Consider the following 12,671-nt stretch of genomic DNA (forward strand, 5'->3'; position numbering starts at 1 on the left):
CGCAAAACACATGAATCTGGACTCCCCTGCTATGATCCTAGGAGATTTCAACCTCCATGTTGACAACACCACACTCACAACCAACTGTGAGGCTTTTCTCATCACCCTCTCAGCTATGGGCTTCAAGCAGATCAATCATAAGCCCACCCACAAAGCTGGCCACACTCTGGACCTTATTTTCATAAACTCTGGCATTACGCACTCATCCCTCCCTATATGCACAGAGGTCCCCTGGTCAGATCACTTATTAATCTCAGCCACCTGTAACACTCACCCCACTCAATCTTCGTTTCTCTACAGAAGATCTTGCTCCTCCGAAGACCTCAGCAGCCACTTGGCTAAAGAACTGCCGCACATTAACCTTTCAGATCCCAATGCCGCCCTACTATCCTGAAGCAACATCACAGAGACAGTAGCAAATAAATTATGTCCACTATCATCAAAAAACTCAACCCCAACTCCCCAAAAAGACAACCGTTGTTCACCAATGAACTCCAAAAACGCAAACAAAACCTCAGAAAGAAAGCAAGCAAATGGCGCAAAGCCCCTTGCCCCAGTACCCTATCCGCATACAAATTTGCTCTCCACCACTACAGGAATTCTACCTTAAGGTCAAAAAGGGTTTTCTACGCTCACAAGATCCACGACCTTATCTTCGACGCTAAAGCATTATTTTCCTACATATCCAAACTAACACAAACTAACGCCCCAACAATCTCTAATGACCAGACACAATCCAAAGCTGACGAATTGGCGCTTTTCTTCCAAAATAAAACCTCCAACCTCTTAACTCTGCTGCCCCCTAGCCCCTACCATCTACCAACCAAAAAAATCTCTCTTGAATCGTTTGAACCCACCACTGCTTCAGAGATCCAATCTCTATTAAAGAAAATGAAACCTTCCTCCCATCCCCTCAACCAAATCCCTACAAAACTACTCCTGCTAATACCTGACCCCATTTCCAAACCCTTGGCTGATATCATAAGCTGTTCTTTATCTCAGGGAATCTTCCCAGACGCCCTAAAACTGGCATCTCTTAAACCTCTACTAAAGAAACCAAATTTGGATCCAAAAGACCCCAACAACTTCCGCCCTATTTCCAATCTTCCTTTTGTAGCCAAGATAATGGAAAAATTAGCCAACTCGCAACTTTCCGATTACCTAGAAGATCATAAAATACTGCACCCTACCCAATACGGGTTCCGCAAGGCATTAAGTACCGAAACCCTTCTCATATCTCTGACAACCTCATCATGGACCTGGACAAAGGACAATCCTTCTTGCTAATTCTCCTTGACCTGTCTGTGGCTTTCACAGTCAACCATTCCATCCTCAACTGACTGACGGACATCGGAATAACAGGAACGGCATTTACTTGGTTCAAAACCTTCCTCAGTAACAGAGGCTACAAGGTCAAAATTAACAATAAAGAATCCCCTCGCTGCAATTCCTCACTAAGAGTTCCGCAAGGTTCCTCTCTTTCCCCCACTCTCTTCAACATTTACCTACTTCCTCTATGCCAGCTGTTAACTAACCTTAAACTAAAACACTTCCTTTATGCTGACGACGTGCAAATATTGATCCCCATTAAAGAATCCATTACAAAAACGCTCTAGTACTGGGAAATCTGCCGATGAGAGATCAACCTCCTCCTCTCTAGTTTAAACCTGATTCTAAATTCAGCGAAGACTGAACTCCTCCTCATCTCCCCAGAAAATAGTAAATACTACACAAAGTACACCATCCAACACCTTTGTCACCCAAGCAAGAGACCTAGGAGTTTTAATCGACAATCGCTTGAATTTAAAAACATTCATTCATCAACTGCACTACCAAGGACGGCTTCTATAAACTGCAGGTACTAAAAAGAATCAAACCACTCCTTCACTTTCAAGACTTCAGAACTGTCCTCCAAGCCGTAATATTCTTCAAGATAGACTATTGCAACTCTATCTTGCTAGGTCTCCCTTCTTCCTCCATTAAACCTCTTCAGATGCTACAAAACACGGCTGCCAGAATTCTGACAAACACCAGAAGAGATCACATCTCTCCCATTCTCAAAAATCTACACTGGCTACCAATACGCTTCAGAATTCTCCCACAAGTTCATTACCATCATCCATAAAACCATCTATTCTCAAGCCCCTCTTAGCCTTCAAATACCGCTCAGACTACACTCCTCATCCAGACCCATCAGAGAAGCCTACAGAGGATCTCTACATGTCCCCCAAACTAAAGATACACACCATCTAGCATTCAGAGAACGGGCCTTCTCTACAGCGGGACCTTCTATATGGAATGCCATTCCCCCTGACCTCAGACAGGAACCATGCTTACTAACATTCAGAAAAAGGCTTAAGACATGGTTGTTTAGACAAGCCTTTCCCGAACCCAACTGACTCACCTAACTTTCCTATCAACAAGGTTCAAGATGTAAAGAACCCCAGAAGACCACCTCAGGGAGAGACGCGAGTCAAGTCTGTACCCAGGCCTATACCTCCAGGTCCTGTTGCTGGCGAAGAAGAACCTGGCAAGTACCCAAAAACTAAGTCTATTCCATGTTACCATTACTAATGGCAGTGGCTATTCTCTAAGTGAACTTAATAGCAGGTAATGGACTTCTCCTCCAAGAACTTATCCAATCCTTTTTTAAACACAGCTATACTAACTGCACTAACCTCATCCTCTGGCAACAAATTCCAGAGTTTAATTGTGCATTGAGTAAAAATTAACTTTCTCCGATTAGTTTTAAATGTGCCCCATGCTAACTTCATGGAGTGCCCCGTAGTCTATTATCCGAAAGACTAAATAACCGATTCACATCTACCCGTTCTAGACCTCTCATGATTTTAAACATCTCTATCATATCCCCCCTCAGCCGTCTCTTCTCCAAGCTGAAAAGTCCTAACCTCTTTAGTCTTGCCTCATAGGGCAGCTGTTCCATTCCCCTTATCATTTTGGTCACCCTTCTCTGTACCTTCTCCATCACAATTATATCTTTTTTGAAATGCGGCGAGCAGAATTGCACACAGTATTCAAGGTGCAGTCTCACCATGGAGTGATACAGAGGCATTATGATATTTTCCGTTTTATTCACCATTCCCTTTCTAATAATTCCCAACATTCTGTTTGCTTTTTTGACTGCCGCAGCACACTGAACCGATTTCAATGTGTTATCCACTCTGACGCCTAGATCTCTTTCTTGGGTTGTAGCACCCAACATGGAACCCAACATTGTGTAATTATAGCATGGGTTATTTTTCCCTATATGCATCACCTTGCACTTATCCACATTAAATTTCATCTGCCCTTTGGATGCCCAATTTTCTAGCCTCACAAGGTCTTCCTGCAATTTATCACAATCTGCTTGTGATTTAACTACTCTGAACAATTTTGTGTCATCTGCAAATTTGATTATCTCACTCATCGTATTTCTTTCCAGATCAGCACTATGTTAATAATTATTCCTCTTCTTATTGTTAAATTACTTCTGCTTCTCTTCTTCTTCCCCCAGTTCCAGCTGCCCCTGTTTTATTGTAACTTTTTTTGCTGCTCTCCACTTGTTAATTGTTCAAAGTTATTACACCCCCTGTTACCTGTAAACCAACATGATGTGATTGTATCATGAATGCCGGTAAAGAAAAGCTCTAAATAAATATAAATAAATACTATTGCTATTAACCCTAGCCAAAATATGCACAATTTGGAATGAGCTGTACTTAAACCAAGCATCTAAGAGATGTATGCCCAAGTTTAAGCATGCTGCAGATATAAGACCCTAAGGAAGTCATAAATTACCTTTTTCTTGTTCAAGTGACAGAAGACATGCATCCAACTCTTTGATTTGCTTTGACAGTTCTTCCCTTTCTTCCTTAAAGCCTTCCTTTAGGGTGGAAATCTCAGAGTCCTTCTGCTTCAGTACTTCTTCTGACTGTTCCAAAACCAGCTTATACTTTTCAACTTGTGCAGAGACTTTGCTACGTAAAACCCACAAAGTTAGATTGGTAATCCAAATACAGGATTATTACAAGCAAGTGTGGAGGAGGGGGCGTCAAGTGATCTCATATAGTAACAAGGCGAAAACCTGAGCCAAGTCAGCATCCTTGTGCTCATTATTGCCATGTGTGATCTTATATATCGTGATCTTGGAGGAGTCTGACTTAATACCAACTTTCCATGATTCAGCAAGACTGCTCATGAAGGGACTCTTTGTACAATTAGCAATGCATTGGCCCTACAAAACTGCCACCATTTGTTAGAATATTTCGGCATATTGACTGTAGTTGCTATGGTGTCTGCAATTTCAACTTGCAATACTAGTTAAAGAAGCTAAATGTCCCAAGAGTTTCACTGCAAAGAGAAAATATTTTCTTATGATAAAAAGACTATATTGCAAAGCTGTACCACAACAACCTTAACTTAATTATATGTTTATAAATCCACAATATCCAAGGATCTATGCAAGTCAATATAACAAATCCATAGTCCTGTGCCATCCAGAAAACCCACATGAACCATTTTATAGGAATCTATTTATGGAATGAATTCAACAGAAATGTTAAGTAGATTCTATTATTAAACAAAATATATTCTGTTTGGCAAAACAAAAGTTCATTTACATAAAAAGATTACCCGATCTCTGCTGTATATTCCAAGAGCTTTTTTTCTGCTTCTGCCTTTTCAATCATCAAGCTGTCCTTCTCGTGATCAGCAACAATTCTGAAAAAAAGAAACATTTCTGGGATGCCAACTCAACTGTAAGCCAGGCTTTCCCTCCCTCTCTCTCTATATATTTTTTTTTTATCTCTTTCCAGCTTACTTCATTCCAGTCATTAAAGTGAGACTGTCCTTTAAAGTAAAAAAAAAAAAACACAAAAAAGATTTCAATAAAATGTTTGAAGAGATTTTTTTTTTTGTTTTTTAAAAAGACCCATGATTGCACCAACTGGTTTAAAATCTGATATACATTCAGAAACACCACCAGTGCTGAGGAATATTTTCCTCTAAAATTAATACTTTAAACATAGTCAGCAGTCCTTGATATTAATAACATACACCAGCCATTTTGATTATTTGTTTGAATATACACTGGTGGATCCTTTAGTATTCTTTTTGAATAAAATCTCTGGAGCCATAATCATAGCCAAATCATCCAGTGATGAAGCCCCTAACCTTCTGGGGTGATGACTAGATCCATATACATGCTGCCAAAAAAATAAAATTAAAAGCATACTATTTCTTCCTTGTCTATCCTTTAATTATGGCTTTGGATTTTATTTTGTGGACAGATACATACCGGAGAATCACCCTGTATAGGTGTTTTTTTAAACTTATTACCAGCATGATCCTATTTCAGTACAAGCTAATATCCTGTTTGCATTTATTGCACAAATGTCTAATGTAGTTAAAAGATAAGCATCCTCGTTAGGTATATAAAACATAGCACCTACAATTTCTCCTTGAGCTGGGTCACTTCTTCCAGTGAATGTTCAAGGTTCTTCTTAGCTACCTGCAGTTGCGTTTCCATTTCTTCCACTTTAGCAGTCAGACTCTTTAAAACAAATGCAATGAAGCCACATATTCAGTTACCAGCAAAAAACATATCAACAGTGCTATACTTGAACTGTGACTTATCTGGGTTCAGGAAGCCTGATCTAGTTACTTTCACTATAAAATGTATGAGAAGCCTTCAATAACGAATGTTAAAGCCAGGTATCGGCCTGATTAAAATCTACTGCTGCATTTAATTTTGATTCAGACTAGTTTTCTTTAAAAATCTATTAGGGCCAATGTCTCTGCCTGTCTCGAGTCAGCAATGTCTAATTCCACTGAACACTTATTTCAATTTTTCAACTGTGATTCCTCAATTCCATTAACTTCAGTGCTTCTGAAATTAAGATGTGTCATTTCACAAGATGCAAAATTTGGTAAATTCTGAAATAATTGATGCTCAACATGGATTTCAGTCATCTCAAGTGGTTCTAGGTTGGTTTTTTTTTAGCATAGGATTCTCCATCAGAGTGAGATAATCAAAAATACGCCTTCCCCATCTACATGTTACCTTATCTGTCCCACTGCCTCCCATTTGACCTGCTAAATCAAAAAAAGCAAGTGGTTTTGTTGGTCTTATATTCTATACAACAGAAGAGAAAACACATTTGGGTGTTTTTACAAACAATAACACTGCATATGAAAAAAATATTAGCAAGAAAGTCAGCCAATGTGCTTAATTTCCTGAAAAAATGTCACACAATTTTAATTTGTAAAGAGCTGCAGACAAGTGGTGAATCCTACCATGGACACAGCTACAGATTTTTAATCTATCCAGCTCGGAAAAAAATGTAAAAAGTATTTAAACATGCAGATATACATTTTGTATTTGTGTATACACTAATATAAAAATAGTATCCATTTACAGCAGATTAAGCACTTTCCTTGCAAACGTCCTGGCCTTTGCTGATACCGCTCCCACTGCCATAGTCATGAGAAACGGAAGGGCTACCCCCTGACCAACCCCATCGATTGTCTCAAGTTACAGAAAATTTGGGGGCTAAAAAGGCTATTTCTTAAACACTGATTTTGGGGCTGTCAATTTGCTTGTGCTGTACTGTTATTATGTAACAAAAGGTACAGATTGTGAGCCCTCTGGGGGAACATGCACAGTACCTGAATATAATCTGCTTTGAAGTGCCCAAAAGAAGAATATAAATCAAGTAAATAAATCATTTATGCACGGGACAGGGTTCCAAGTATGCAAACAGCATAAGTTTCACTGCCTTCAGCCCAACTGTTGCGGACAATTACTATAAAATTAGCAAAGAGCACTTCTGAGCCGAGAAGGAGAAATTTAGAGACTTACCTTATAAAATTTCCTTTCCTTTGTGTCTGCTGCACCAGTCCCTCTTCTAGTTGGAGGCAGATATCCTGTGACATCACTACCACGTATGTATGGTGTAGCGACAGTTAAAGCCAGTATCCCCATGACATAGTATAAGTTTTAAAATCTTCTAACTATAGATGATGTTATAACATGATGCTAGAGAGGTTAAGTTTAGCTAATAAAGACTTTTCATCCTCATAAGCAAAATATTAAAATATAAATTAAAGATCACTTCTTTAGCCTACGTTCATGTTTGGCATTCTTTTGAATCCTTTTCAAAACTTCACCACTCTCCTAGCCATGCAGATATTTCTGTGACTTTAGCTTCTCTACTAAAAAGGGGCTAGTAAAAGATTTTAAGGGCAAAATTAAATTTGGATGTGGGTATCGATAATGTTAGAGTCAAGAGAAACATTTAGTTGATAGGAGTTAGTCTAAGCACATCCTAAAGACGTTTTATCCACTGAGGATATTAAACTTGTTCATGAAGACTATGGGAATGGTGCCTTTTGATCCCATTAAAAAGGACAATGATTAAAGTTCTTAAGAATAGTTGTTATATAGTGTCAAACATAGCAAGGTGTGTTTTCACCATTTTGTGTGTTGTGATACACAGCCCCTGACTGTTTCGAAGATTGTTGACCCTCTTTTCAGGGCGTTTAAACACTTGTTCCTGTTTACTTTGCCCCTGAGGCAGGCGGTGTAGTCCGCCGAAACATGGGCTCATGTCTGGCATTTTGAGCTCCTGAACAGTCAGTTGAAAGGAACAATTGCTGTGTTTGAGTTGCTTCCAGGTTCCATTGATATTGTCAGATAAGCAATTTCTTTGCATCTTTTGAGGGGGCTGAATGCATTTTCTATATGTATTTTGTTTTACTGTAGGTGGTGGGTGACATATTTTTGGTTTAAACAATATGAGTCTTAACTTATACTACATTAAACAGGACCGGCAAATGAAACTTCAGGTGTTTTAAATGTATTACCTAGTAACTTAATTGTGTGTCCCCTGGGTCTTTGTACTCCTCATACACTGAGATTGAGCCCGAAAAGGAAATACGTATGTCAAAGTTTCTAGAAGCTGACTAGGCACACTGAGCTCCTTAGCACAAGGCTCGCTACAGGCTTGCTTGTGTGTTTCGTTGGATTGCTGGCTTTCCTGTCTTTGGATTGTTGCCTCGCTGCCTGCCTCCTGGATTGCGTCCTGACCATCTTGGCTGACCCTTGCAGCGGTTCTACTCAAGGTAAGAACATAAGAACATAAGAAAATGCCATACTGGGTCAGACCAAGGGTCCATCAAGCCCAGGTTCCTGTTTCCAACAGTGGCCAATCCAGGCCATAAGAACCTGGCAAGTACCCAAAAACTAAGTCTATTTCATGTAACCATTGCTAATGGCAGTGGCTATTCTCTAAGTGAACTTAATAGCAGGTAATTGACTTCTCCTCCAATAACTTATCCAATCCTTTTTTAAACACAGCTATACTAACTGCACGAACCACATTCTCTGGCAACAAATTCCAGAGTTTAATTGTGCGTTGAGTAAAAAAGAACTTTCTCCGATTAGTTTTAAATGTGCCCCATGCTAACTTCATGGAGTGCCCCCTAGTCTTTCTACTATCCGAAAGAGTAAATAACCGATTCACATCTACCCGTTTTAGACCTCTCATGATTTTAAACACCTCTATCATATCCGCCCTCATTAGTCTCTTCTCCAAGCTGAAAAGTCCTAACCTCTTTAGTCTTTCCTCATAGGGAGTTGTTCCATTCCCCTTATTTTGGTAGCCCTTCTCTGTACCTTCTCCATAGCAATTATATCTTTTTTGAGATGCGGTGACCAGAATTGTACACAGTATTCAAGGTGCGGTCTCACCATGGAGCGATAGAGGCATTATGACATTTTCTGTTTTATTCACCATTCCTTTTCTAATAATTCCCAACATTCTGTTTGCTTTTTTGACTGCCGCAGCACACTGCACCGACGATTTCAATGTGTTATCCACTATGACACCTAGATCTCTTTCTTGGGTTGTAGCACCTAATATGGAACCCAACATTGTGTAATTATAGCATGGGTTATTTTTCCCTATATGCATCACCTTGCACTTATCCACATTAAATTTCATTTGCCATTTGGATGCCCAATTTTCCAGTCTCACAAGGTCTTCCTGCAATTTATCACAATCTGCTTGTGATTTAACTACTCTGAACAATTTTGTGTCATCTGCAAATTTGATTATCTCACTCGTTGTATTTCTTTCCAGATCATTTATAAATATATTGAACAGTAAGGGTCCCAATACAGATCCCTGAGGCACTCCACTGTCCACTCCCTTCCACTGAGAAAATTGCCCATTTAATCCTACTGTTTCCTGTCTTTTAGCCAGTTTGCAATCCACGAAAGGACATCGCCACCTATCCCATGACTTTTTACTTTTCCTAGAAGCCTCTCATAAGGAACTTTGTCAAACGCCTTCTGAAAATCCAAGTATACTACATCTACCGGTTCACCTTTATCCACATGTTTATTAACTCCTTCAAAAAAGTGAAGCAGATTTGTGAGGCAAGACTTGCCCTCGGTAAAGCCATGCTGACTTTGTTCCATTAAACTATGTCTTTCTATATGTTCTGTGATTTTGATGTTTAGAACACTTTCCACTATTTTTCCTGGCTGTTGTTCTATCACTACCGGTTGGTAACAGTTAGCCGAGGCCCTTGCTGTGCTGAGGAGCAGGTTTAAATGGCCATTTTTCCCCGCACTTAGCGCAGGCCCGTTGGGGGGAAGGGAGCACACGATATCGGGAATGCTTCCCCGAAATAGAGGTACGGTGCCATGCCACAACAGCATGGCACAGAGGTGCTGCAGCAAGCTGCTAGCCCAGGCTCCTGCTCACCCTCTCTCCAAAAGAAGACTGCACTGCCAAGACTGGCAAGCAGGAGGGGAGGCTATGTCTTCCAGGGCTACTGCCCGTGGAGACTAGTTCCTTGGGATGTGGGGAAGGATGAGCTCTCCTCCCCACAGGAACGGCACGATCCTAGATCCCTGCACTGTCCGAATCCAACGATGCCAACTGATCGGTGAAACGACATGGGACTCCAGCAAGTCCCCAGGCTCAGCGGTCTACGTGGATCACAGACAGCGTGCATAAGTCAGTCCTGCCAGCACCGGGGAAAGGGAGAAAAAGGAGACAGGAGGGAAGACAAGCCTTTCACTGCAGAAGCCTCTGGAAAGTGAGCCAAAAGGGCACAAGGACCATGCTCAACCGAGGAAGGGAATGCTAGATTTTCGCCTCCAGAGCGCCCCCAAGCATTTTCTGCTATGTTTATCCAGACTCCTGTCCACAGCATGAGATGCATCCATACCATCTGCTGAAGTCAGAATTCTGCCTGCTGTCAACACAGATGCCTATATGGGATAACATCAGCAAAGCTATTGATCTTTATCTGCTGGTTGGTAAAGCATAATCCATTCATCTGGACTGATCTAACTAATGAAGAATTAATTTCCTGAAGCTCTAGAGATAGAAGCAGCATGTAATAGCTTCTAGAGCTCCAACAGATTATAACACAAAATGAGACAACAGCTCCTGGTGCTGTCAGCAAGGTTAAACTTTGAAGCAGTTTACGCCATCTCCAACTGCCATAGTCACTAGAAACAGAAAAGGGCACGTTTCTGAGAACTTCCAAAAAGAACTACTTTTCTACAAACAGACATGATTATTTATATTTTTTTAATACAAATACTTAGCAAACAGTGTATCTGCATATTGTACTTTTTTCTCTGTGCCTATGTGTTGGAATTCACCACTTGTCTGATACCCTCCTTACTCATATGTGTTCACAGTAAGAGCCCTCTGTCTGGTCATATGTTTTGTGCCAAAAAACAAAAAAGAGTTACCAACAAAAGTAGAGCTAAAGCAGCTAATCTACTCGATAGGCATATTGTGTGCATGAGAGTTTCTTGTTAATGTACACATTACAGCTAAGCTGGGTCAGACCAAAGGTCCATCTAGTCCACTCTTGACAGTGGTCCCAGAGTAACAAAACAGAGCTCATCTAAGCACTCCCTCTAGATATGTAAATAGCGACCTGGCTACCACCCAGACTAATCCCTATTCATGTCTTCTTCTAGAGGAGCATCCAGGCCTTTCTTGAATCCTGCTTTGCTGTGACTGCATCCTACAGCACAGCAGGGATGCAGCATAGCACTGACTAAGGAAGTGTCTTAGTCCTGAAACTGCTGACATACAGGGTCATTGATGTCCACTGATCCTAATACTTTTGGACTGGGTCGACCGCCTCTTGCTAGCAATTTTTCTGCTCATGATCTTGTAAGACCAGGGATCTCCAAACTACATCGCACAGCCAAATTTTATCTGGCTCCTAGCAGCACGTTTAATGTGGCTCGCCAGAGGAGTGTTCAGTCACCGCTGATCTTGTGCAAATGTGACCTGCAATTCCCACGAGCTCAATATACCTGGATCAGAGCAGGAAGGCTTTGAACTCCCACCAGCAGAAGACGAAGACAACTGGGTAAGAGAAAGGGAGGGGGAAGGGACAAAGAGCAAGAGTGCCATTCATGTATACTCCCTCACTTACCCAGGGGGCAAATGTTGAGGAAGTAGGAAAGCAAGTAGTAAGGCCCCTAGTGAAGAAACAGGGTTGCAAACTTCCTAGAAATATTTTTACCGACAGCCTATCTGCCACACTTCTGGGAATCCTGCTCCCTCACCGGCATTTTAAATTAAAGGACCAAATCCCCCATCCCCACTCTACTACTCAACCATTTCAAAGGTTGAATTCAGCCCTTCACTTAAGTTTGGTGATATTTGTTGTAGACTATTGGGGCCAATATTTAAAAGCCATTTAGACGGATAACTAAAAAACGTTATCCGTCTAAATGGCCAAACCACTACTTTAGAAAACTCTTACCCAGCTATATTCTAGTCAGATGATGAGTTATTCAGCTAGAATATAGCTGGTTAAGTCAGGGGTGTTCCAAGGGCGGGAAAAGGGTGTTTCCGGAAGGAGCTGAGTTAGCCGCTTAACTTCACTGGCTAATTGATTGCACTGTAGGGCAAGTCTAAAGTTAGCCAGATATACCTATCAGGCTAACTTAACAGGCCTATACAGTACAGTGCGCTCCGATGGAGCACACTGTTAGCCGGCATTTGGACACATATTTTGGACGCGCTAGCTTTACCCCTTATACAGTAAGGGGTAATAGCGCATCCAAAACACGCGTCCAACCCCCCCCCGAACCTAATAGCGCCCGCAACATGCAAATGCATGTTGATGGCCCTATTAGGTATTCCCGCACGATTCACTAAGTAAAACGTGCAGCCAAGCCGCGCATTTTACTTTCAGAAATTAGCGCCTACCCAGTTTCTGCCGGCGCCGGGGAAATGCACAGAAAAACAATAAAAACTGCTTTTCTGTGCACCCTCCGACTTAATATCATGGCGATATTAAGTCAGAGGTCCCGAATGTTTAAAAAGTAAAAGTAAAAAAAAAAAAAAAAAAATTTGAAATAGGCCCGCAGCTTGAAAACCGGACGCTCAATTTTGCCGGCGTCCGGTTTCCGAACCAGTGGCTGTCAGCGGGCTCGAGAACCGATGCCGGCAAAATTGACCGTCTGCTGTCAAACCCGCTGACAGCCGCCGCTCCTGTCCGAAAAGAGGCGCTAGGGACGCGCTAGTGTCCCTAGCTCCTCTTTTTACCGCCGGCCCTAATTTTAATAAATTAAAATACTGTATCGCGCGCACAGGAGAGTGGCCTGTGCTCTCGCCCGCTCT

The 12,671-nt window shown here is 41.4% G+C and overlaps 1 protein-coding gene across 3 annotated transcripts in view; it reads right to left on the bottom strand.

The window, feature by feature from the left end:
* HMMR (hyaluronan mediated motility receptor) overlaps positions 1 to 12,671 on the bottom strand; it is a 90,482-nt gene that overhangs the window by 42,605 nt on the left and 35,206 nt on the right. For all 3 annotated transcript variants that reach the window (XM_029583574.1, XM_029583575.1, XM_029583576.1), the window contains exons 11-13: positions 5,451 to 5,551; positions 4,633 to 4,719; positions 3,799 to 3,977 (exon numbers count right to left, since the gene is read on the bottom strand). In XM_029583574.1, the coding sequence (XP_029439434.1) occupies positions 3,799 to 3,977; positions 4,633 to 4,719; positions 5,451 to 5,551 (367 nt within the window). The remainder of the gene's footprint in view (positions 1 to 3,798; positions 3,978 to 4,632; positions 4,720 to 5,450; positions 5,552 to 12,671) is intronic.

The sequence above is a fragment of the Rhinatrema bivittatum genome, chromosome 18, assembly GCF_901001135.1.
Source record: "Rhinatrema bivittatum chromosome 18, aRhiBiv1.1, whole genome shotgun sequence".
Lineage (NCBI taxonomy): Eukaryota > Metazoa > Chordata > Amphibia > Gymnophiona > Rhinatrematidae > Rhinatrema > Rhinatrema bivittatum.